Genomic DNA, 26,565 nt, shown 5'->3' on the forward strand with positions numbered 1-26,565 from the left:
TTTTAAACTGTTCGGGAGTCAAAACTCAACTGAGAGATACAAACTCAGTAGAAAACCCCTTTGTGAGTAACAGAAGTGTTGGTCTACCATCCCAGCTTTCTCCATGGCCACGTTCTTCCAAGATTAGCTCATGGCCTTTTAGATTTCTTCAGATTACTTCCTCTTTTATCTACATGAAAAATATTTACTAGATGCGAACTCCACGAGGGCAGAGATTTGGTATTTAGTTTCCTATTGGCTCCCCAGCATCAAGAACAGTGTCTGGCATATACTTGGCTCTTAATAAATATTTTTAAAATGAATGAAAGACCTATTTTCTGTCTTCCTGCTGGTCCAGTCACAGGCTCTTATCTGATGCTTTTTTAAAAAAACCTCCAGAGGGGCCTCAAACATTCAAAGCTGGCCCTTTCTAGCTTTGCAGTAGTCCATAGTCACAGAATCCTTTTAGCCATGTTACTTCCTGTAAAGTATATCCTATAATAAAAAAAGATGAATGTATGCTGATTTCACATTTAAATGTGCTATGCAAGGGAGGAAATGACATTGCACAGAACAGAAGGTCTGCATTCCCTCCTTGCTGTTATTCCACTGCTACGGTTCCTGAGGAAGATGAACTTAATTACCTCTGGATTTCAAGACTCTATATCTGACTTTTTCAACGGCTCGAGACTCCCATATGTGAACCACCATAGTAACGAAAGCATTAAGAACATTAAAATTAGATGTTCCGGCCGGGCGTGGTGGCTCACGCCTGTAATCCTAGCACTCTGGGAGGCCGAGGTGGGCGGATCGTTTGAGCTCAGGAGTTCCAGACCAGCCTGAGCAAGAGCGAGACCCCATCTCTACTAAGAATAGAAAGAAATTATATGGACAGCTAAAAATATATATAGAAAAAATTAGCTGGGCATGGTGGCGCATGCCTGTAGTCCCAGCTATTCGGGAGGCTGAGACAGGAGGATCGCTTAAGCTCAGGAGTTTGAGGTTGCTGTGAGCTAGGCTGACGCCACGGCACTCACTCTAGCCTGGGCAACAGAGTGAGACTCTGTCTCAAAAAAAAAAAAAAAAAAATTAGATGTTCCTTTAATCTCCTGTATTTTGCCTTCCTTTCATATCCTTTCCTATAATTCTAAGACTTTCACCAATGCATAAAGACTGCTTATATTTTCTTCTGTGTTGCAAAGAAGTCCCAACTACTTCCCTACCTTTGTAAGCTTTGTGCAGATATCTATGCAGTACTGTAAGAAAAGTTTATTAATGAAAATATTAAAGTATTTGAATGGTTATTAAAAAAATAATGAATTGTTTCCCGCAAACATAAATCTGCCATTAGCATTGGAAGCTGCTCTATTTCCTAGTTAAAAATGTTGACTACAGGTTTTGCTTGTTTGCTGGCAGATTCTGCAAAGGATGACAATATTACAAAAGACAATGAAGTAACAGATCATTCTGCGTGTGACCAAGATCATTCCAATGGTAAGCTGGAAAATCCTTTATTAGTTTCCCTGCCCCCTGCTGGGGAATACATGTTTAAAAAAACAGATTTGAGTTTTTCTGGGAAAAAAGTAGAATTTTGATAATATTTTATTAGCACTGAATACCAGTGGATTGGTAGCTGCCTTCTTTAGATGGGGCTTTTGATCTCCACAATCCTCATCACTCATTTTTGTAAAGCCTGGCTTGATTTACTTTGTTTATTGTTTCATGCCCGAATTCTGTAAGCAGTGGGTTTGCAACTACTGAAATGAATGTGTAATAACGATTAGAACAAGTGTTCTCATTGGAGAATATGAAGATTAAGTCCAGGAGATTAAATCTACATATCCTTAGAATACCAAGAAGAGACAATAGAACAAACAGAAATGAAGCAATCTTTAGGAAAATAATAAAAAAGAAAAAAAAAAAAAAAAACAAGGTTTTCCTAATGCAGAACAGTTCCCCAGCTGAAAACAGGAGAGTACACATTATAGCTATAGGCAAAGATAATGGGAACTCAAATGAGAACAGGCACCTACGGAGCCTCATGGACTATTTGAAGGTAAGTGGTAAAGAAAGGCTTTGTAAGCATGTAAGAAAGTCAAAATCAGGTTATAAGCAAAATCACCAAAATCAGATTAGCCTTAGCCGCCTTCTTTCACAACTCTAAACACTAGAAGAAAATGGAATAACATTTCCAGAGCTCTAAAAAGACAGTTTCTATATTTAGTGAAGTTATTATTCATGCATGAAGTTAAGAGTAATACTTTCTTAGGAATACAAGAATTAAGAAAACATACCACTTGAGTATCCTTTATTAATAAACTAGCAGAAGGCCTGAGCAAAAATAATAAATATAAAAAAGGAAGGCAAAATTCAAGACTGAGAAAGGTACAGTTGGAAGGGACTATATGGTAAGAGACTAATTGAATGTATGGAAATGTTGAAATAATAAAATAATTTTGAAATAATTCAAAATTAGTATCAAAGTATCTTACCTGTGTTTTGAACTTTGAAATTTATAGTATTTGCTGTTTAAAAATGAGCAAGTGAAAGGAAAGACCTGCTTTCTATAATGAAAGTCTAAATAATTTAGGCCATTTCTCTCACTGAAGACAACTAGACAAAAAATATATATTTATATGTTACACATATTTATATTATAAATTATATATTACATATTATTATACAGTATATAGGACAAAGAGAAAGAGAGAAGCTGTTTAAAGGTATCAGTGAGCTAATAAGATAGTGAAGAACTGTCAAGCTAAGTTCTAGGAGAAGATAAATCTCCAGTATGGGAGCACAGAATTTGAAACTATTTTCATCTTATGGCATATGCCGATTCCACAAAAAGTATCTGGAGTCCCATTTTTAAAAAAGGCAAGATACCCTGATAAATCCCCTGTGCTTTGGGTTGAAACCCTAAAGATATGTAGCCTAGCAGGAAAAATGAACCAGCAGCAGATCAGCCTCCTGAAAGACCAATGCCCAGCTTTGAATCACCTCAATCTCTAAATTAAATTAGGACCAGCCCAGATTGCTAGTCCCCCTAGGCACCTAAGAAAATAAATGTAACATATTTCTAGAGGCAAAAAGGAGTGCTGTAGGCTTCAAAATATTTATATAAGTAATTTGCAAAATATAATCTCCAGCATACAAGTACAAAACATAGCCAGAAAAAAATGAGGAAACCAGGTGACATGAAAAACAAAACAGACAAGAGAAGCAAGCTCATATGAGCTGAAAATATTAGAGTTATAAATACAAAGTATAAAATAATTATGCTGAGTATGTACAAAGGGATAAAGATAAGATTGAAAATTTAGCTGAGAACTGGAAATTCAAAACAAAAAAATGTAAAGGAAAGAAAGTCTAGAAGTAAAAGATGCTATACTAAAGTTAAGACTTCAATGAACAGATTTATGGTTTAACAACATATTAGACACAGGTGAAGGAATTGTGAACTGGAAGAATATATTCAAAATAAAAACAGGGAAATAAAGATGGCAAACACAAAGGAAAGAGAAAAGATATTGAGGACCTAATTACAAAGTCTATCACAAAGTAATTGGAGTCCCAGATAGGAAAGACAAAAAGAATTGGACAGAAGCAATATTTGAAGAAATTATGGTAAAAAATGCCTACATTGATGAAGGACAGGAAGCAAAATGTTCCAAAAAGCCTTTGAACTCCAAGAAGAATGAATAAAAATAAATCCACAACAAGGCCCCTCACAGTAAAACTGTTAAAAGCCAAAGGTAAACAGAACATCTAAAAAAGCAATCTTTAAACACTTGGACTGATAAGTAATTTTTCAGTAGATGTAATGGAAATAAAAAGACAATACAACAAAATAGCTGTGGATCAATAATTCTAAACCCGGGGGAAAATTATGGTTCAAAAGTAAAGGTTAATTAAGGAAATTTTGGACCAAAAAAAAAAAAAAACAAGGCACCACCAGAGAAAGAAAAAAGTTCATCACCAGAGAATTCTGTTGTTCCATAGAAAGATATTAATCCCAGATAGAAGGTCAAAGATAAAGGAAGAAGTTAAGAACAAGGTAAATGGTAATTATTAGATAAGTCTAACTGAATATTGATGCTATAAATCAATAATAATGTCTCATGGGAGTTAAGATACACATAATGTTAAAATATACCACAATAATGGCATTTATTGGGATGAGATAAATTAAATCAAAGTGTTCTTATGTATTTCTGTTAACATGGAGAGTAAACATACCAATGAGTTTTGAAATTTTGTAAGTCTGAGTGATCCCCGAGAGTCAGGAAATGAGGTGAGCCCTGTGATTGACTGCCTGGAGAGAGCTTCCAGGCCATGGCACAGAGAGAAGGAACCCAAGCAGAGTCCAGTGGACTCCCCAAATTCAGGAGCTAGAGCTGAGAGTCCTAGGAGGCCAGGGTAGCTAGAGTTTGCAAGGCAGAGTTCTGAAGCGGAGAAAGCGCCACAGAAGGAACGTTCTGAAAAACCCCTCAAGTCTTCAGGTGAGTACTGATCGGTTTATGCGTGAGAGGCAATGACCCAAGACTCGGGTAAGAACACTGAAAGATCTGAGAGAATCACACCTGGAGCTTACACAAGGCTGGAAGGAGCCCCTGTTCTCACCAGCCAGACTGGAAAACCTGAAAATTCATCGAAAACTCAGAATGTTTTTGCCTCAGTAGTGGAGCCAAATAGGCAGTAGATTCAGTGCTGTCCTTGCCCTCCCCAGTACCGCTTCAGCATGAGTTGAAATCTCTGACAGTGAGTATGGGAAGGAGAGACAAAAACAATATTTGAAGTAAAAAGGGTTAAAAATTTTTTACTAATTTAATGAAATTATCAACCCACATATCTGAGTTTTATAACCCTCAAGCACAAGAAACATAAAATTATACTTAAGTTTATCATAATCAACTTGCTCAACACCAGCAATAAAAAGAAAAGCCTCAAAAATGCTCAGAGAAATGGCAATTTTACAAAAGAACAAAGATAAGAATGAAGCAAATGTCTTGTCACAAACTACAAGCTACAATTACATGCAGAAACATGGATGAATCTCATAATTGTAATGTTAAAGAAGGTATGAAAGCATATATATTGTATAATTTCATGCATATCAAGATTAAAAAACAGGAAAAATAACTAATGTTTAGAAAGGCATGTTTAGCTGGTAGAACAATAAAGCAAATTTAGGTAGTGATTCCTATGACAGGGTGTTGATTGAACTTTGGTGATTGGGGAGGAGGATCTGCCTTGGAGGGGGCCAAAAGGGGGCTTCCAGGATGGATGGTAACTATAAAAATACTCAGTTTTTGTCTTTGCTTATGATTATTTAATTTATTTCTGTATTTTAGTATGCTTACCTGTACGTATGTTGCAATTTTATAAAATGGCTAAAAAAGAAAAAAAGGGAGAAAATGAAGAAAGGAAGGAAGGAGGAACACAAGGAAGTGCCAATGACAGGGGTTACAAACAAGGTTATGGTGAAGCAGGAGAGTTGCACATAAGGCTGACTTCCATAAAGACAACTCAAAGACTAAACATCCTACTGTGTTATGGATCCTGTCAATGTAAGTTAGCTTTCAGAATGTCTTTGAAAAATTGTATAATAATCACAAATAGAATCAAATCACAGTGGAATTAAAGGAAGATATCTGACTTTCTAGATTTCCTAAAAGATCAAACATGAGAGTGTATTCAGCAATGCAAATAATAATTTTAAAAAAGCTAACAGCGTAACAAAAGCACAACGTACCAAATAAGATGACAGAAACACAAGCAAATAGTGATGATAATAAGTGTAATTAGGTTACTTTAATAAGTGTAAAACCCACTATGATTGAGTTAAATTCAATAAAATTATAAGGATTTAAAAACATAAATTTAGAGAGGGACACATTTGGGAAGTGAACATCAAAAAAAAAAAAAAAAAAAAAAACCAAAACCGTGAAAAACTACTTTAGAAGCTCTCCAGTCAGAATTCTAGCAAAGTGTCTCAAGTGAGAAAGAGTTGGTCATTATATATTGATAAAAATGTAAATTCCTGATAAAATATAATAGTGATAGGTCTTTACACGTCAGATGGCATGGCAGGATACAATACAAATAAAAACCCATTGGAAATGCAATCGGGAGTTCACAGATACAATATTATCAGTCAATGACAGAACAAATAGACTAAAAATGACATGGAATGTTTGAAAAATGTTATTAACAGCATATCCTGGCTATAGGAACAGACAGGCTGATCAATGAAACAGACTGAAGAGTTTAGAAATAGACCCAAGTAGATCTGGGATTTCAGTACCTATTCCAGCTGACATTTCTGGCTGACAGATGACTCAATAAATGGCATTAAGACAACTAGTTGGCCATTTGGAAAAATAAGCTGAATCCCAACCTCATTCTTTACACCAACATGAATTCCAGAAGGAGCAAAGATGAAACATAAAAATGAAGCTATAAAAATACTAGAGTAAAAGAACCAAAGGTTATTATTCGGCACTAAAAGGAAATGAACTATCAAGCCATGAAAAGACACGTAGGAAACTTAAATGCATATTACTAAGTGCAAAAAAGCCAATCCGGAAAGGCTACAAACTGTATGACTGAAATGATATGAAATTCTGGAAAAGGGAAAACTATGGAGACAGTGAAAAGATTAATGGTTGCCAGGGGTTGAGGTGGGATGAAGGGATAAACAGGAGGAACACAGAGGATTTTTAGGGCAGTGAAAATATTCTGTGTTACACTCAGTGAGGATTCATGTCATTATACGTTTGTCCAAACCCAGAGGATGTACAGCCCCCAACAGTGAACCCTAATGTAAGTTATGGACTTTGGTAGGAGTTATAGGGGACATCCCTGTACCTCCTTTCAATTTTGCTGTGAACCTAAAACTGCTCCAAAAAATAATGTCTTTCTAAAAATAAAATGAAAGGGTTTTTTTTTTTTTTTAAAAAAAAGGTACTACTTTTTGAACTATAAATACATACTTGCAGACACATGATTGTATGCATACGTGTTATATAGACACATGTATACATCTGTAATATAGTGTGTATGCATATGTCAGCATTATGATGAAAGAGGAAAATGACTAAATTAGAATATATAAATTTTGACACAGTAAAGGTTATAATCAAATTCTAAAGAAAAACTAGTGGGAAAAATATTCTCACATAAATGACAAAGAGCTAATTTTCCTATTTGAAAAAAAAAAAAAAGCCTTCATGAATCAATAAGGTAAAAAAATAACTCGAGGAAACAGTCAAAGGACTCAATTATCATTCACAAAAAGAAAAAAATACAGATTATATAAATATGAAGAGATACACTATTCTTTTATTTAGAGAAATGCAAATAAAATAGCAGTGCAGTAGCTTCTCTTTTAGTATATCAGATAAGTTTAAGTAGAATTGAAAATACACAAAATTAGTGGGAATAGGGTTTCCAAACATAATCACACAGTATTGGTGGAAGACTGAAGGGCACAACCTTCTCATCAGCACTTTTGGCAAAACCTCATAAAAGGTAAAATGTTCATACTTTGTTAGAAAAATTATGCTTTAGGGATTTATCCTTAAGTAATACCCACTCAAAGTATGGAGATATTTCTTCACTAAAATGTTCATTGCAATGTTTTGTTTAATGGCAAAAAAAAAAATTGAAAACATCTGAAAGTTCCTCTGTAACATATAATATCATGGATCTTTTCAAAATAAGATTTATGAACAAATTGTAATTACAGTGGATAATGCTTATTAAAACATGGAACAAAGAAGCAGGAATCAAAGTGTAAATATATTTTGATCCCAGAATATATTAACATATGTTCATATGTGGGTATCTATGTGCGTATATATACACACATATATACATATATATACAAACACATAGAAATATGCATGTATATATTATACATAGACACGTATGCACGTATATGTATATATACTATATGTATGCACACACATATATACAAGAGAAAGATGGCAATTCACAATATTAAAAGTAGCCGTGCTTTCGTTGTAAAATTATCCATAATTCTCAATACTTGTATGTGTTTTTCAGTGTACCTATAAGGAAACTGTATTTCTTTTGTAACTAACAAAACAAATAATTTTACAAATAATTTACATTAGGAAAATAAGGTTTATTGGCCCTAGGAGAAAACCAAGGATGTCTAGATGATAATAAAATTCACACTAGTCTAGGTTAAACTCTTGCTCTTAATCTGGCATAGTTTTAGACGTTGTAAAATTTTGAACATTAGTAGCAATCAAGTTGCAAATTTACCAAAAAGATACACTATCGATTCTCTCTTAAAAGCAAGCATCAAAGCAGCAAAGTCTTTGTTCTTAGGAAAATCTGAGCATCTGATAATTTGCAAGCAATAAAATTATAATGGTTGTTGCTATTGTTCAAAAACACTCCATTTACAAAGTGAGTTTAGGTTTATCCCCTAAAAATGCTTAATTCCAGACTGATGTCACCAGACCAATTTTTATGCAAATTAATTAAAGCTAAAGCATTAACTTGAGCCAAACTTAATTACCAAGGCTCCAAGAAACAATCATGTAATCTCTTTCTAAAGAAAGTGAATGGATTTTTGGATTATCTATTCTAATGGTCCCCTCCCATCAGTATGGATGGTTGAGTCCACTGTATGAAAAATATATACATAAACTGTGCAATTCTTTGTGTTCTTTTGTTTCCTCTGCAGGAGGGATTAGGGCAGAAGACAGTGGGGGCAATTCAACTAGTCTGAATGTGGAGAAACAAATATAAAGCTTGCCCCCATGGGGCCAAGGAAGCAAGATGGAATGAATAATGTCTAGGAAGAAAGGCAGATGGGCTGAAGTCCCCTAGAGTTGTCACTAACACACAGCAGGCCGGGTGCAGGGCAAGGAGCTCACACACACCTTGGCTTTGTGTAATATGCCGAATCCTGGCTCATTTGCAAAGTTGGGCACCTCATTTCTTCTCCCATTTTTTATGAACTTTAACTTTAGGAAGATGGGAAAGAGAAAAATGTATGTATTTCTGTTTCAAGAAAAGATGGACCAAATATGTAAAGCACACAGGTGAAATAGATTGGGAGCAGAGACAAGTTTAGAGGGCAGGGGAAAGGAATATTCCAAGAAAGATTTGAAATAGGCTTTTATCCTCCAAGTGAAGTGTCAGGACATAAATGTCACTGAAATTTTCTGGTATTCATCACAACAGCCTTAAATTGCCACCTCAAGCTGTCCCACCTTATCAGCAGTGCCTCTGTTGAATTGTGATCTTCTCATGGCTGATTGAATTCCTCCAAAAATTTATCAAGTGGAGCACTGGGACCAGAGGACACAAAGGAATACAGATTGGCTGCTCCTACTTTCTGGATGCTCTACTCTTTCCTGTCACCATACAGACAAAAAGCCCAATCACAAATAATGAGTTAAAGGTTCAAGCAATGACCTGGTACAATGATTAGGGGTGATGGTTAGTTCCCCATATAAGCAGTAATAGAGAATTAGGCTCACTCAATAAACAGTAATGGTTCCCTCTCGATACCATTCACTCCATAAACAGATGTCAGCATTCCTAGAAATTACACCAGAAGACATAGGAACCTAGGAGTTGATGAAATTGAAGCCCAAAGAAGTTGTGACTTGCCTACCTTAAAACATTCAGTTATTTTTATGTCCATTCCAGGGTTCTCTGCAACAAATATAGTATATGGCGTGCTTAGTAGCATAAGGCACTTACCTTGTTCTTAAAGGATGCAAAAGAAAATAAGTTATAGTCCTTAATGACTATTTACAGATTCTGGTAAGTATATAATAGGGAGCCAATTAAATAGACATTTATTGATCACTCGCTATTAGTAGGTGCTAGGAAAGGCAATATGACTAAAACAAAATTTCTCTCTTCACAATGTTCATGATCTGGTAGAAGAGACAAACCCCAGTAGAACTGTATTACAGTGTGATGAGGATAATAATAAGTAGATGAATGAGCAAAAGAACTCAGTAAGCAAAGACATGAAAAATTATCAATTCTGCCTAGTGACTCAGAGAATCCTACACAAAAAAAGGTAAACTGATGGCTTAGCTTTGAAAGATGAGGAGAATTATTACCTATGTAGGAAAGGAGATAAGAGGGTATTTCAGCCATTAGAAACACAGGCTAAATAAGTACAAAGGCAAGAAATGAAGTAATATGTTTACAAAATGATGATTAGGTTGGTATATAGAGAGCACAGAGAATGATATGTGATTTGGCCAAAAGACAAAAAAGAGGAATATTTCAACAAAAAAGAGTTACTCAACAATTGTATTTCTCAACCATTTCTAGAGTTCAAGTAGAGACTGAGAAAAAGTATTAATAATTGGATTTCGTTAGATACACACAACACAGACACCTTTTAGCCAGAATTTTTTTTTTCTTCTATGATATCACTAAGAGCATTTTTCTCTATTTTGTGAATTTTCATTGTAATTATTAAATTATAGACTATGCAATTGTTATAAAATACATAAAATGCAGGTTAGAAAAATAAAAATACTTTAAATTAAAATCTCACCTACCATTCAAAGATAACCAGTGTTAACATTTGAGATACCTTTTAGTTCTTGCCTTACTCATAGAAATGTGTAAGAACATGTGTACTCTGTGTGTAGTTAAAAAAAAATGAAATTGCATTGTAACTTCTACAATCTTTTTAAACCTCATAATATTCTATTCAGTTGTTGCCATCACATAAGATAAAATGCTACTGCTTAGACTTCCTATAATCTTTGGATGAGAAATTCTATTGATATTTTCTATTCTGTGTTTGTCATCATCCCATGCTGCATTTTGCTCAGTACCACCTTTTATTTCTTAGTGAACTTTCACTCAAGAGTTTGATATCTAAAACACTGATTTACTTATCTATAATGTTAAATTCTTTTTTATGACATCCATTGAAGATGTCACTGTGTTTTTAGGCTTGTAGTTTTATTGTCTCATTTTCCTGTTCATTCAATTCATCTTTTCATTTCTTTATCTCTCAGTTCTTATATTTCATTGTAAATCCAACCATACTTTCTATATATTTTATTTTTCTGAATGTATCTTTTATAAAAGTGTTTTCCCTTGGCATAATTATATGTTTTAAGTCCCCTCTGTTGTCTGAATTGCTGGAAATAGCTATATAGGCAACACATTTTCCAGGACATAAGTTGAAAATATTTACTTCACTTCCTATGTGATTCAGAATGAAACTTTTCTCTCCATCCACCATTCTGATGTCCATCCAGTATTTATCTATAGCAGATATGGAACGTAAAACCTGTGGCTCTAGTTTTATCAGAAATAGTGTTGATGTCTTCCCATCTCATTTCATTGATTTTATAAACTTGACTTTAGTATTTTACATTTATCCTTTTTAAATTTCATTTTGTTTCATTTAGTCTATTGAGAGTATTTCAGCCTTGATTTTGTTGTCCAATATATTATTTATCTCTCTCAGTTTCCTGTCATCTAAAAATCTACTCAAAGTGATTTTTTTTCCCCAAAAAGTTGGAACTCTGTTTCACATCTTACTAGAAAAAATTTTTTCCACCTATCACACTTATGTTCCTGCAACTATATTCACTTTAAGGACAAGGACTGTGTCAATTAAGATACAGTTCTTTAACTTATTTAAGATCCACTCTCCAGACCTGACATACCCTCCATTTAGTGACACTCAGTGCACTGTAGAATGAACGACCGGCAGAGCCGTCATCACCACTCTGTGTAGTATCCAAAGGTGACAAGGACGGAAACTGGCTTTGGGGGAAAACTTCGCGTTGCTTTTTACTCCATATTAAAGAATTTTGTGACCAGTCATAGCATGATATAGCTAAAAAACAAAGGGTGCTAATGGAATCCTTACACATTTCTGACAGAAGTACAAAGTGGAACACATTATTTAGAACACAGCTTTGCAGGGTCTAGTAAAGCTACACATATGTGTTTCTTATAACTTGGCAATTTCACTTCTGGGTTCAACCCAAGTGATCTGAGTATGTGTGTCCACCAAAAGACATATACAAGAGTGTTTTTATCAGTATTATTCATAACTGCCCCAAATTGAAAAAATTCAACACTCATATGACATCATATATTCAGACAGTAGAATAGTATATATGAAAAAGAATGAACAATTGATGCATACAGCAACTGAAATTAATCTTACAGACAACAGGTATGAAACAACTAAGATAGAAAAGATCATGTACTATATGGTCTGCTTATATGAATTTCAAAAACAGAAACTGTTACCAGTCGAGGGGTGTCAACAGGATGAGGGCACTGGAACAAGAAATGTTCTTGATCTGACTACGCAGGAAGATACATGTGTATATGTAAAGAGTCATCAAGCTGTACACTATTTATAAATTTTACTATATGTGAGTAGACCTCAATTTAAAAAACTGAGAGGCAAAATAAAGATATTTCCAGGTCAACAGAAAGAGGAGTTTACAGTCAGATAGAACTAGTTATGAATTTTGAAAACAGAATGGGGATCACAATGATTACAGAGCTATTGTGATGATTAGAGATAATAGATATGAAGTGTCTAGGCAAAGTCCGGCATTTTTAGGGGATCAATAATTTGCAGATACACTTACATCTTCTAGGCCAGTGCTTCTCAAGCTTTAATGTAAGTACAAATCACGTGGGCATCTTGTTAAAATGCAGATTCCGATGCTGTAGGTCTGGGATGAGGCCTGAAATTCTGCATTTTTGAAAAGCTCCCAGGTCATTCTCATGTTGCTTGTCCATGGGCCATGCTTTGAGAAGCAATGGGGAAGAATGGGGATGAATGGGGTTTATCAGCAGGAGAAAGATATTGTTCAAATTCATATTTTAAAAAGACCTTTCTGCTAGCAGTTTGCACAATAGATGACAGGAGAAGAGAATGAAAAATCCAAGAAACAGATAATACATCCCTGGAATGAGGAAAGGTGAACAGGGTATGGAAAGTGGGAAAGGGGAAATATTTTTCAGAATCATCCAGACTTGGCATTTCATTGAACTTTAGAAGTGATGAAAGAAAGTCATCAAAACAGCTTGAGGTTTCTACCTCCAATTATCAGATAAATATGCCTTATTATGTTATCAGATCCTTTTGATTAAAATGAGCTCAGGAGGAAGGAATGTCACACAAAAAACTTTTTCCCCCATCTGGGTCATGCTAGTAGAGGCTGAATCAAGGAGGGGGGATAATATACTGGATGGTTTTAATATCAAAGAGGAGGCTATAAAAAGAGGGATTATATAAGTTAGCTTTGCTGCAGTAAGAAATAACCCCAAAAGTTTCAATGGCTTTCAGCAACAAAGCCTTATTTTGTCTCTGCTTTCCTCCTGCTTGGTTCTGTTCCACGTTTTTATTCCAGTAGGAGCAAGAGAGCTAGAGGACGGATGCAATGGATCTTAAACTTCTGCTTCAATGCAGTACCCATCACATCTGTTCCAGTGTCATTTTTTAAGCCAAGTCACATGAATAGGCCTGGTGTCAATGAGGTAGGAACATACTCTTCCCCCACAGGGGCCGCCGCAGGTCACATGGTCATAGAGAAATATAATCCTCTTACAGGAAGAAGTAGGGGCAAGTGGAACAATAATGCTGTCTACCACAGAGAGGTACTCAGGCAAGGAGCCCACTCTCTGCTGTGTCCCCTTTGTGCCTATAATCAACCATAGTTCTGGAATTTTTTTAGTTCAACAGTTAAACATCCTCTGCACAGAATCTGTCCTAGCATGAGGCAAAAATGGAAAGATTTCAATTTTCTCTCTTAATGAGCACTTAAATGTTTTAAGCTCAACAGGGAAGGGTAGGAGGAGAAGCCAAGGGGTGTGGAAGAAAAACCATTACTAGATAATCAGCCTCAGAGTAATCAAAATTTGGCTGAATTCTCTCCTGACCTTTGCCATATTTAGCCTGTGTCTTAAGAGAATCGTTGGGCTGTTATACCACCCCAATTCACACGTGTTCACATTACTCTAGTTTTTAATGCGCTGTTGATGGAAGAATGAAAGTACAAGTAGTGTTTTAATTTTCTACACATCGTCACCATGGGAAATATTTTTATCTTCAAAGGAAATTAGATGTAGTTAACCCATACAGCCCAGAAATTATTTTTAAATTTCAAAACTTCCAGGTTGTATCCTTTATCCATATCCAGTGCATTGATAAGCAAAATGCTAATTATACCAATAGGTTCAAAAAAAAAAGATATTTGACTAAATTATCTGGATAGATCTCATAAAATAATTGATAGAAATCTGATGATATGAAAAATGCTATCTTTGCCCTCCACTTTGGTTCAAAACTCTTCTCTATCCCTCCATGGATGATTAAAGCATAGTTTCTGAAAGTTTTGCTTTCTCAAATCAAGGATAAAGCTATGGTCATGCATATCACATTTCTTTTATTTTTCAATCACTGTTTTTAACAGGACAAGAGAATGATTCAATGAAGAATGAAATAAAAATTGAGACAGAGTCCCAGAGCTCATATATGGATACAGAAGGTACTGAAACCAGAATCTATTGTTATCAAAGAATGAGATGAAACTGTGAACCATGACTTCTATATATACTTGTGCGTGTGTATTTTAGGCAACGATTACTGGAAGATGGCAATAGTGTTCTATTTCGTGTGCCTGTTGAAACCTGGAGGGGGGAAAAAAAAAAAAGTTTAGCGTTCTCTGCTATAGTCACTGTTCTCTTCTCAGTGATTCCAACTAAAATATCCCTGAGTATCCGTCTGTCTCGTTCTTATTTAGAACTTTCATCAAACCATGAAGATGCCACAATTGTGGATCAACCGGAAGTGATTCCACTAACAGATGACCAAGAAGAAAAAGGAGATGAAACAGGTAGGATTGCTCTTAAATTAGCCCATCAAGAATAGAGAATTTCTTTGGATTCCTGCCTATAATTCAACTATCAAAGTTATCCCCTTGCAATTGTAGTCCTTAAAGGGGGGAAATAAACAATTCTTTAATCCTTAACCTACTTTTAAAAATAGAGTAAAATCCAGAAGTAGCATCAGAAGATACTTGGAATGCTTTTTTTTCTTCCAAATACCGGTAGCATGAAGATACTTTTGTTTTCATGTAGATTCAACTGAAATGTTAAAAATTATAGTATTGAGAAAGCCTATAAGAAATAGAAATTATGGACTAGATGGGTAAAGGTCATAGCAAATCTGAAATGGCTTTAAAACAAATAGATTGATCCTTTTGTATTGATTTCATTCTATCTTCCTTTACATGGTAGTGATTAAAGGAGCAATTAAGGTAAAATATGTGCATTGTATGAACCTTCTAGATTGCAAGCTTCATCTGCTAATATTAGGATACAGTAATATTGAATACTGTTTAAAAAAGTAAGTGAGCATAATAATGACTTCTGAAGACATAGGAGGAATGAACACTTCATAAATATTAAAGCAGCATCAGGGGCAAGAAGCCAATATATTGAAGATAAAAATACTTTTTAAAAATTTATAAACTATGATTAGAGAAATTTAGTGTTAATTGAAGAACTTAATCCAATTTTTGAATATAAAGCAATCTCTTAAAAGAGGTTCGTAGAACAATTTGTCTGTTACAGTATGATTTATACTGCTCTTAAATAAATATGTATTTACAAAATAGTTTCAGGGTAATAGCTTGGCAGGCCTTGTTTATAGAACACAGTGATCAATTTTGTTTAAATTATAACACAGACATGATCTCAATTGTAAAATCAGGTCAATAACAACTGCAGCTTCCAAATTATGAACTCTTCCCGGCAGGGGCATTGACACAGTTTAATTGCTAAACCATGTTAGTGATTCTGACACTTTTTAAAAAATTTCCATTGCATTTGTAGCAAAATATTCTTCCACGTCTATGCCTCTAATAACCTTTTCTCTCTTGCAAAGCCTACTTCAGACACATGATGCCATGTTCCTGTCAAGCCAAATAAAGGGTTTATTTGGAGTACTTTATGTCTGGCAATGATAGTCAAGAATTGATATAACCCATGCTCAGAGTCAGATAGATGGCTTTGCTCTCTTCGATTGTAGTTCTAAAATGGAAATTATATAGTGCTGTGCATGTTAGCTCAGTTTCTCTATAGCAGAAATCATTTGCTTTGTTTATTGTGCCTCAAGAAATGCAAATGGGTAAAGGAACATTGAACTGGTACATTTTCCTCTTTTTAGCTTGACCTATAAGAGAAAAGCTCCCATTCAGCACACATTGACATGCTTCCCTTCGCCCAGTGGATTCCCTAGCACTGAACACTCCTCTAAGTACTGAAGGGGTTAAATACCTGCTTTTCCTCTATTCTTTCTAGGTATGCCAATCCTCTTCTGCAAATGGTGGAATGGCATGTGGGAAAGAAGTGAAGTCAAATTCTGCTATTTGCATGTAGCAACTTTGCAGTTGAATTTTTTCTTCACTAAAATTTGTCTTTTCAAACGTGAGAGCAATACTGGTGGGCTTGAATTTAACACATTTCCTCTTTCTGTCTTTATCATAGATAGTTCACTTGGCCTTGCCTTGAATATTTCTGTTGTTTAAATTTAAAATAACTAAATGCATCACCTTTGTCATCTTATTCTTTGCAACAAAGTACGAGTTAAAAGCTATTCTTACTCCAGAGGCTGAGGCAAGAGGATTGCTTGAGCCCAGGAGTTTGAGACTGTAGTGCACCAATGATCACGCAACCCTATCTCTAAAAAGAAAGAAAAAGAAAAAGAAAAAAAATTGTTTATGCTATTCTACTACATATGAGAAAAATGCCCAATGTATTAAGAATTATCTGTAAGCAAAACCAAATGTGTATTCTATTTGCACAGATATTCGTTATAGCTTTAGAATTATCAATTCTCTTTTATTGTGAAAATCTTTCTAGAGAGGAAAAAAGGTTCGTTTAAAAAAAAAAAAAAAAAATTTCCAGAGCAGGAAAAAAATGTGAAATGTGTAATCGTTTTCTCTCATTTTGTAGCATTTTATAAGATTAGAAAATGTAGATAATCTTCAGGATACATCTTCTATGGCTCCCAGGTATATGGACACAGATGTTGCAACATTAAGTTTTGAAGTTAGTTCTACCAAAATATGGATTTTGAAAATACAGAAAAATATTCAGCAGAAGTTCATGCTGATAAAATTACACAATAGCACAATGGACATGTCCCTGGGAGACCTGAAATACAAAAATTTCAACAGGCATAAAGCGAGGTTTCACATATGGCAGCTTTTCTTATACAGCCACACTGCCTCTTCCTAAATGAGTCCAGTTTTATGCTTTCCCAGCAGGACTTGCAACACACGTGAAATCCAGTGGAACAACATCAGTTAGGTTAATAACCAAGTAGGAAAGTAGTAGTATTGGAGATCTCCTCTAAAAAAGGATCTCATTTTTCTTATTTTATTTCTAATTGAATGTAGAAGTATTTGACATAAAATCTTAACTGTATTCACATTGTGTTATTATGACAAACATTTCATTTGTTTTATTATTACTATGTCTTATATGAAAATTTTACACAGCATGCATATATTTGGTCCCAATTATTTTTCTTATATCAATTAATAAGTATGATATGGAATAGTCATCTTTTGTTTACCTAAGGTTGAACAAAATATTGTTGGAGACTTAAGGTGTATTATGGTCTAATGTTTTCTTAGGGAAATATGCATATAGACAGGCATGCAAGTAAGGAGTAAAGTGCAAGCCAGCAACAACCATAAATCATTATAATTCCTTAGGCTTATGTTGTAGTTCTTGATCAGCATGACCTTGAGACAAAGTGTACAGAGAGCTGTGGCTTCCAGCCCTGGATGCGTGATTCCTGGCAATTCTTTAACTTCTAAGAATCCCAGTTTCTAGGATAGTTATGAGGAGCATGAATTCAAAATTGCAATTTTGGGGTTCTCCAATTTTATCAATTTTCTCTGAAGGCCAACTCTGAAGAACCACAGTCTTGATGAACCAAAGGTGATGGCATGGTAGCCAGTGGTCAGCAATATGGAAAGCTGAAATAATAGGTTTTCCCCAGTTTCATTTATTGTATTCTATTTGATAAAAATGCAACAGTACCTGGGTTAAAGCAAAAAGATCAGCCAATTAACCATTCTTTGTATTAGGACTTATCAATAATTGGACAGCTAATTATTCCATGAAAATACCTTAAAAGGATGAGGAGAAGGAATGCCTCTTAGTTCAAAGTAGGTTTTCACACAAACTGCTCAGAACTGGGCTGGATTTCCATCTATGTCTTTCTTAGTCCATGTAGGAAACATCTTTCTTGCAGTTCCTCTGGCAACTGTTTCATCTTTCAGTGAGTACATAATAAGTGAGCCGCTTTCTCTTCTGCTCCTACCAATCAAATCCATTAGGGATTTATCTTGTCTACAAAGCACCACTACACAGCCCTTGGTGTTTTCCATTATTCATAGGATTCTTACATTGCTGACAGAGCCCCTTTCCTTTCTCCTTGAAAAGCAGACCCACACTAGCAATGTGGCCATACACAGAATTTCTAACATTTGGGCTTTCATATCTAGCCTGTGTTCTTTGCTACAGAGAATCATAGTTCAGGCATATTTTTGATTCATGCAAAATATTATATGAACTTGTATGTTGAGTAATAAGCTAACTTACTGGAACTTTCCACTTTCACAAAGTCTTTGTATCTCATCTTTTCAAATGAGGTCAAACTTTAGTAATATCCTATTTTTCACATTAGCAGAACTGTTATTTAGTTTTAGGGTAGTTTTATTTTCATCCATCTATTTACATATCTATTTATCATATATACAGTCATGTGCTGCTATTTACGTATCTATTTATCATGTATACAGTCATATGCTGCATAATGATGTTTTAGTCAATAATGGACCACATATACAACAGTGGTTCCATAAGATTATAATACCATATTTTTACTGTACTTTTTCTATGTTTAGATGTGTTTAGACATACCAATACTTACCACTGTGTTACACTTGCCTACACTATTCAACACAGTAGCATGCTGTACAGGTTTGTAGCCTAGGAGCAATAGGCTATAACATAGGCTAAGTGTTTAAGTAGACTATACTTCTAGGTTTGCATAAGTACGCTCTATGGTGTGCATACAACAACAAAATCACCTAATGATTCATTTCTTAGAATGTATCACTATCGTTAAGCAATGCATGACTGTATACAGGTTATGGATTATGGATATATGGGTATACCTGTGGATTATGGTTACATTCACATATCCATAGTATACACACATTCAGAAATACTGAATATATCCACACAAACACACACAATTGAGGAGCACTGAAATTTTCAGAATTTTTTAATATCATACAGGACAAGAAAATGTATCCTTTTCCCACCATACAAAATTCATCAAATCTCATGTTCATCACCACAGGTTTTCGACAAGTTAACTTCTACCTCTACAGATGTGTAAAGTAGCCTAGTGAACAGAAAGTCAGTCAAAGGAATAACATCCTCATAGAATCAGATAATAGCAGAGAGTATGTTGGGCAACACTCAGTCTTTCACTGACGAAGATGACCCAGGAATCTTTTTCGTCCAACATCAAGTATTAGACAATTTTTCTTGCCAGTATACTAAAGATAAAACTGCCATTTTTACCTTTTTATCTACCTCACTGTATTCATCATTGTTAACTGACACATTTAACAGGCAGTGATAAAATACTAACGGAGTGTTGGTGTAGGGCAGTAGCCTCTAATTACATCTGAGATTGTATCTAATAGTTTACTTGCTGACATTTTATGCCAGGGACACATACAGATATAGATGTACTTCTAAGATGCCTCCATTGGAAGATGTGCTATCATTTTATGCATTAAGAAACTTTTTAAGAGGCTTGTTAATTTAAAATAAGACAATTTCCTATCATTTAGGGGTTTTATTTTATATGTATTCTAGAAACAATTCTAGACTGAATAAGATATGGAATGTTATATTAATATATCACTTTTGAGAACACATAAGAAAATTTCAGATTAAATAGATTAGTTAAGGTATTGCTAAAACTTCATCAGATTCAGGGTCCTACTTTGTATATCACTGTCCATCACACTTTCAATTCTTTATGTGATTTCAATGTTCTTGAACTTGTTAAAACTTGTTTAGTGACCTCACATATGATCTGTCCTGATGAATGTTTTATGTGCACTTGAGAAGAAAGTATATTCTGGTGCTGTTGAATGTGGAAGAGTCTATCTATGTCTGTTAGGTCCATTCATTTCATAGTGTTGTTCAAACATGCTATGTTTTTGTTGATTTCCCTTCATTGATTTTCTCCATTGTTGAGAGTGAAGTATTAAAGTCCCCTACTATATTTGTATTGCTGTTTATTTCTTTTAGTTCTGTTAGTATTTGCTTTACATATTTAAATTTTCTGTTGTTTGGTGCATAAATATACACAGTTATTATATCTTCTTGATTAATTGATCTTATAATGTTATATAATGACTTTGTCTCTTGTGATCATTTTTGACTTAAAGTCTCTTTTGTCTCATGTAAGTATAGCCACCCCTTCTCTCTTTGGCAACCCAAGCTGCCAATAAAAGCCAGAATGTTGGAGTGAAATTATCAAATCAGAAGTGATAGAATAAAAGCCCAAGCCTAGGGTGGAAACATATAGGGCTTTCCTGGCCATGCCAAAGAGTATGGACCTGGAGATTTGGTGACAATTCAAATGCAGCCAGATGGTTTGATTCATCATTGAGTCCTGTGTTTTCCATGTCAAATTACAAACTCCAGTCAATAAGGACCACAGAATATTACATTTATTGTACTCTTCTGGCCTTTGGTATAGGACTAACATGGAATTAGATGAAGTAAAGTTTTATTAGAACATATAAAGCCTAAAACATTTGCTACCCTTCCCTTTATAGAAAAACTTTGCTGAGCCCCAGTCTATAGCATCTATATGATATAGCCCAAATTGTCCTGAATCTGAACTCTCATTTTCACACAAGAACTCTGAAGGTATGAATCTTTATCCACACACAGAGACATATATGCATGCACAAGGGCTTATTCCCCCAGTGCCATGCCTTTCTGTAAGCACAATCTTCGCTATGTCTGCATTCCTCCCCAACTGGCAGATTGGAAGAAAATAGCTCCCTCTGATGTCAGGTTCCAGGAAAGTGGTCCCAAAGCAGCATGTCTTGGGCCCCAAGAATTTCGGGCCACAGGTGGAATCAAGTAATCCCTACAGCCCTATTATCAGAAGCCTACTACTCCCTTACTTTGACTTAGCTTTGTTATCTGGTCAGTCTCATTTTGCTTGGCTCTTTCTCTCTTAGAATAAAATTTTAGGTTTCCCTTAAACACATTTTTTTTCCACTGTATATGAAGTACATAAAAGGAGGAGGGGGCAGTTCTACCTACTTCCCAGTGAACTGATCTTTGCTTTCTTTTAGTATACTGTAAGTGAGACTTGCATTATGACTGTGTACTAAAGATCCTAATCATAACCATTTGTACAGCAAGGCCATTTAGGTGACAGAACAAGTACAGGTCTAATCTATAATGTATGTGGGGTAGATAGTTACCGATTATAATTATACAGATGTATCAATACATTCATTTATACATTTTGTTGTAAAAACCAAAATATTGTCAACCCAAAATTGACAATACAGTGGTTGGAGTAGGTGCTCAACATTTAAATAAAAGGGGTTTTTTTTAGCACACAAATAACCACAAGCTATCGTGTCATATATTTTGGATGAAATATTTATGGTATTTGGATTTAGACTTAACCACTTCAACTTGACTCATCAGATCCAAGACCCCACTGATTTTACCAAAGACATATCCATTCTGATTTGGATTTCAAATGTAAGTGCTACTTTTCTCTCTGCCTCAGAAGGAAACTCAACTTCTTTTCATTACTCTTTATACATCAGGTGTCTTCACTTCAGCACAGTATGTAAAGAGCAGGTGGTATAAGGAGTGCTTTGAATGTTAATTATTTTTTTCATTTATTTCACTGTGAGGATTTACCTTTCAATGTGTTTTTATAATCAAGATGGAAACAATTAGGGAACTTGCGGCTTGAATGTTTCACTACATTTATTTTATGACATCTGCTGCAATGATTAAGAAAAAAAGAAAAAGGGAGGTAAGAATTTTAACAATAGCAAGGGGTTTGGGTTGATTGTATGTTTTATTTCATTGTGAATCTTCAAAGGAAATATTTTCAAGATGAATTAGTCGTGTTTCTAACCAATACATACCATCCCATTGTTCAAATTTATGTTTTTGACAAAGAAGTACATCAGTCCATTTTTCAGAGATGTTGTCCTAGTTTATTAGCCTTGGTTTTTAATTGAAACTGATGTTTAAAAACTGCAAAGAAATAGGAAAGAAGGGAAAAACTTGGATATTTCTTCTTAAAGACATTTCAAAGGAGAATGTCCTTTTCCATTTATCTTGTTTAGTTTGTTCCTCAAATACATCAACTGTTTTTCATGTTTCATACACTTACAAGCATAATTCATAAAGTAAAAATATTCAGGATTAAGAGATGCTTGGTTTATAATATGTGAACATATTTCAAAGTAAGGACGTACTTTTAAAAATAGTCAATATTTCATGTTTTGTTATATTACTCGTTTTTCCCAATAATAAATTATCGAAAACCTTATGCAATCAGAAAATAAAACTTGCATAAAATCTAGTAACTCGATAGGATAAATATTAGACAAGATAAATATAGATATACGTGTGTGTGTATATATATATACTTCACATCTCCAAACTCTTACCTCTTACTTCAAGAGCTAATCAATAAGTAGACCTTAAAGTTATCTCTGACAACACAGGAAGATATCCAGAAGATATCTTACTATATTATCACCAATAATAAAAAGTAAAAATTTCGGTCTAATCACCACATAAACCATGGGGTTGAAGGGAACATGCATCCCCCTGCCAAAAGGTGTCCTCATCCTAATCCCTGGAACTTGTGAATATGTTACATTACATGACAGAAAGGACTTTGCAGATGTGATTAAGTGGAGATTAGCCTGGAGTGTCCAGGTGGGCCCAGTTTAGTCACAGAGTATTTACAATTCAAACAGGGGAGGAGATGTGCTGATGGAAGCAAAGGACAGAAAGAGAGACTGTGATTTGAAGATGCTCTGCTGCTGGCTTTGAAGGTGGAGGAAGAGGGTGATGAGACAGATACAGGGAGCCTCTAGAAACTGCAGTAGGTTAGGAAACAGATTCTTTCCTAGACCTTCAAGAAGGAAAGCAGCTCAGCTGACACATCGATTTTCGCCCCATAAGACCCATTTCTGGCCTCCAGAACTAAGTCTGTGGTAATTTACAGCAGGGAAAACAAAACAACAACAAAGAAAACACTAATACATTTCCTCTGCCGCTAGTATTTTGCATCCAAATTTAGAACATTTCTTTTGAAAATCTATTGGACCTTCCCTCTTGCCTTATTTTGGTTGGAGGTAAGATGCCAAAACAAGGCAGAAAAGTAGGCAGAGAGAGTAACCCCCTTTCTCAGTCCCCTCAGTTGCACTTTCAAGAATGTTCACAAAAAAAAAAAAACAATTTATCCAGCGTTAACGTGTGCAAGGCACTGGGCTTGGGGCTGGAGCACAAACAAAAATAAAATGGAAAACAAAATACAAAGACAATCCTACCCTCGAGGAGGAGCTAAACATTGGGAACAGATTTGTCTAGATGGTAGTTCTCCGATGTGTCCCTTGGACCACTAGCATCAAGCAACATCAGAGAAATTTCTAGAAATGCAAATTCCTGAGCTCCACCCCAAGTAGATTCCTCACACAATAATTGCTGTGGTTTGGTTTCTCAAATGGACTATTACAACTTTATTAAATCTTGAACCATATGTATGTGTGCATGCATTTCTTATGTTATACTTAGGAATTAACATTTATATATCCCAGAGACAAGACAGCAAAAACAATAGAAAGTGAAAGCAGCAGAGTTTGGAGGCTCAGAACTTCCTGGGAACTTGGTGCTTAACACTGCTCAGTCTGCCAGCAACCCTGGCTCCACCAGGCATAACCCCCAAGTGAGAAGAGACTTTCCAACTTGCGTGCACATACAAATCACCTGAAGCCTTGTTAAAGCATGGATTTCCAGGCCCTGGCACTCTAGTTGCTGATTCAATAGGTCTGGGGATAGCAGGCAGCCAAAAATTTTGCATTTTTAACAAGATGATGCTGATGCTGATGCTGCTGGTCCAGGGACCACACCTTGAGAACCACTGGCAAAGTCATGGTTCATCATTTAAACCAACAGGCTCACATCAGGTACTGTGGCAGGAGATGCTCCTTTTGCATCATCGTGGACCCCTACAACCTGTAGCTGGAACACAGGGCATTTAGGTACCTGTGATAAGGATGGGGACCACTTCTTGAATTGAACCCACAATACGTCTGAGGTCAGCCACTTATAAGTCTCTCTTCCCACATGAGCCCTCTTTGTGGTCATTGCATGGTACAGCCCTTCCACAGTGGCAGGTGATGTGGACAGGGGAACACAGAGACTGCATTGCCTAGGCTAGGAGAATGCAGAACCAAGGACTGTGTGTGTTCTTTGGAGCACCCTGAGCATACACTGCAGTTGTGTATCTGAAAACTGTGTTTGCTACTCTATCCTGGTTTTGATGAACAAGATATAAGGGGAGAGGGGGAAATGAAGAAAAACAACTTTCCCCATCATTTTAGTAGTGTTACTCATCTTCAGATGCAGAAGCAAGAAAGAGTCACGTGAAAGAAGATGGCATTCTCTCTGCAAAGGTTGAAAAAAGGAACAAATAGGATTTGGGTCATAACTCTTGCTCAATTTACAGGAGTTACCCTACACAGAGTAAAAATAAACTTTGATTTACCAGTCCCCTATCTGATTTAAGACAGTTTGTCTTCCAAAATCTAACATTTTCTCAGCTGAATTTGAGGGGATTAGTTATTTTGAAAAGAAAAGAAGAAAAGCTGAACAGGGCCTTTAGAGCAACACACATAAGCTGTTTTGCCATATTGAATCAACACCTGGGGCACTGATGTGAAAGCTAAATGCAGGCTGTTCACCTGGATTGCCAAGTACAACAGAAGCAACTGTCTCGCTGATTTCAGAGAGATCACGCTTCACCAGGGCTCCACCTGCCATTGCCTTTGAGGACCAAAGGTAATTCAGGAAAAAGTACAGAGGTAATTCTGAAACCTAATTCCAACTTAGAAACATTTCTTTCTCCTTTCCATAAACTACCTGTGATTTCTAATCAAAAACGGTCTTCTAAACCAAGCTGACATAATTCTCCTTTTCTCCCTCAAAATGTCAATGTTTTTGTATTTAATCTTTGGCTTTGCTTATTCACTAAATAGGATGGTTGTGGCTTAGCTTCCTAAGCTCGCTTGGCTGCCTTTCCTGACATTCCAAGCAGTAATGATCTCCCTGACCCAGTAATTAAAGAAATCCTGTACCTTTCCACCCAGGCTTGCTCACTCTTCCTTCTCCCCCTATTGTTCTTTTACTAACACCCCCCAGCAGATGGTTTCAGATTTTCACCCTTTCAAAAGCTTTATGTTTTTCCCATCTCATCAAGCATATCTCAGCCAAGTGTAATTAGCTTAAGGCTTTTGAGTCCTCAAGGGAGATCAGTTAAAGACCTGAGCAATTTCAATAAAGAGCTTGAAAAGCGGATCCTGGAAGGCTAAGCACAACCACAGGAGAGCCACTATTATTTAGAAGCTAAGACCTCTCTCCTTCTCCCATCCCTCCTTTAGGCATTTGAAATTCTCAGAATATTCATGAGGCTTCCCAGGGCTTTGGGACTCTCTTAGGACCATTATTGGGTAGGTGGGATATTTAAGCTCTCACTCTTCAGCAGGTCGGTGTCTGGTTCCTTTTAATTGACTTCATTCAAGGGGCGCTTATTCGCTTTTTGGGTAGCCTTAAGTTACTCCCAAATGGCCAACAGTTTGTTTGCTAAGGCTCTTAGCCTTTTCATTCAGTTTTTTATCCTTTGATTGTTGGAAACTAGCTGGCAAGCTTTCTTTGTAGTTCAGAGCAGTTAATATGAAGGCTAAATTAATTAACTGCAGTACGGATTTGCACCCTACCTTTGAGAGATGGTGAACCCCCTTGATTTCTGAATAGCCATATGGCTTGCAGCAGTCGGTCCCACAGCCCAAGCCCTTTCCCCCCTATACATGGGAGAAAGCAATTTTTCTTGAGACTAAATTAAACTCTATTTTTATTGAAATGGAGTGGAGTAGTGCTTAAGTGTGTGGATCACAGATTGTTCACGGGATGTTAGCAGAGGGGCATGGGCTCACCCTCAAATCATGCGGTGTGTATTTTCCCCATGCTCTGAGCCTCAGGTGTTGGGCAGTAGGATGATTAAGTGCATTCTCCTGTCTGGTTTCTCATTACCAAGGCTTGGGTAAAATGGGAATTATTCTTTGTAAATCCACTATTCATCTTTTCAGATAAAAGGAAACAATGCCAACATTTGATTAGAATGACTTATTTTTGTCTCAA

At 35.7% G+C, this 26,565-nt stretch overlaps 1 protein-coding gene across 4 annotated transcripts in view; it reads left to right on the forward strand.

The window, feature by feature from the left end:
• MACROD2 (mono-ADP ribosylhydrolase 2) overlaps positions 1–26,565 on the forward strand; it is a 1,707,340-nt gene that overhangs the window by 1,635,083 nt on the left and 45,692 nt on the right. For all 4 annotated transcript variants that reach the window (XM_069495843.1, XM_069495844.1, XM_069495845.1 and 1 more), the window contains 3 exons: positions 1,396–1,473; positions 14,454–14,528; positions 14,784–14,876. In XM_069495843.1, coding sequence (XP_069351944.1) covers positions 1,396–1,473; positions 14,454–14,528; positions 14,784–14,876 — 246 coding nt within the window. The remainder of the gene's footprint in view (positions 1–1,395; positions 1,474–14,453; positions 14,529–14,783; positions 14,877–26,565) is intronic.

The sequence above is a fragment of the Eulemur rufifrons genome, chromosome 20 (genome assembly GCF_041146395.1).
Source record: "Eulemur rufifrons isolate Redbay chromosome 20, OSU_ERuf_1, whole genome shotgun sequence".
NCBI lineage: Eukaryota > Metazoa > Chordata > Mammalia > Primates > Lemuridae > Eulemur > Eulemur rufifrons.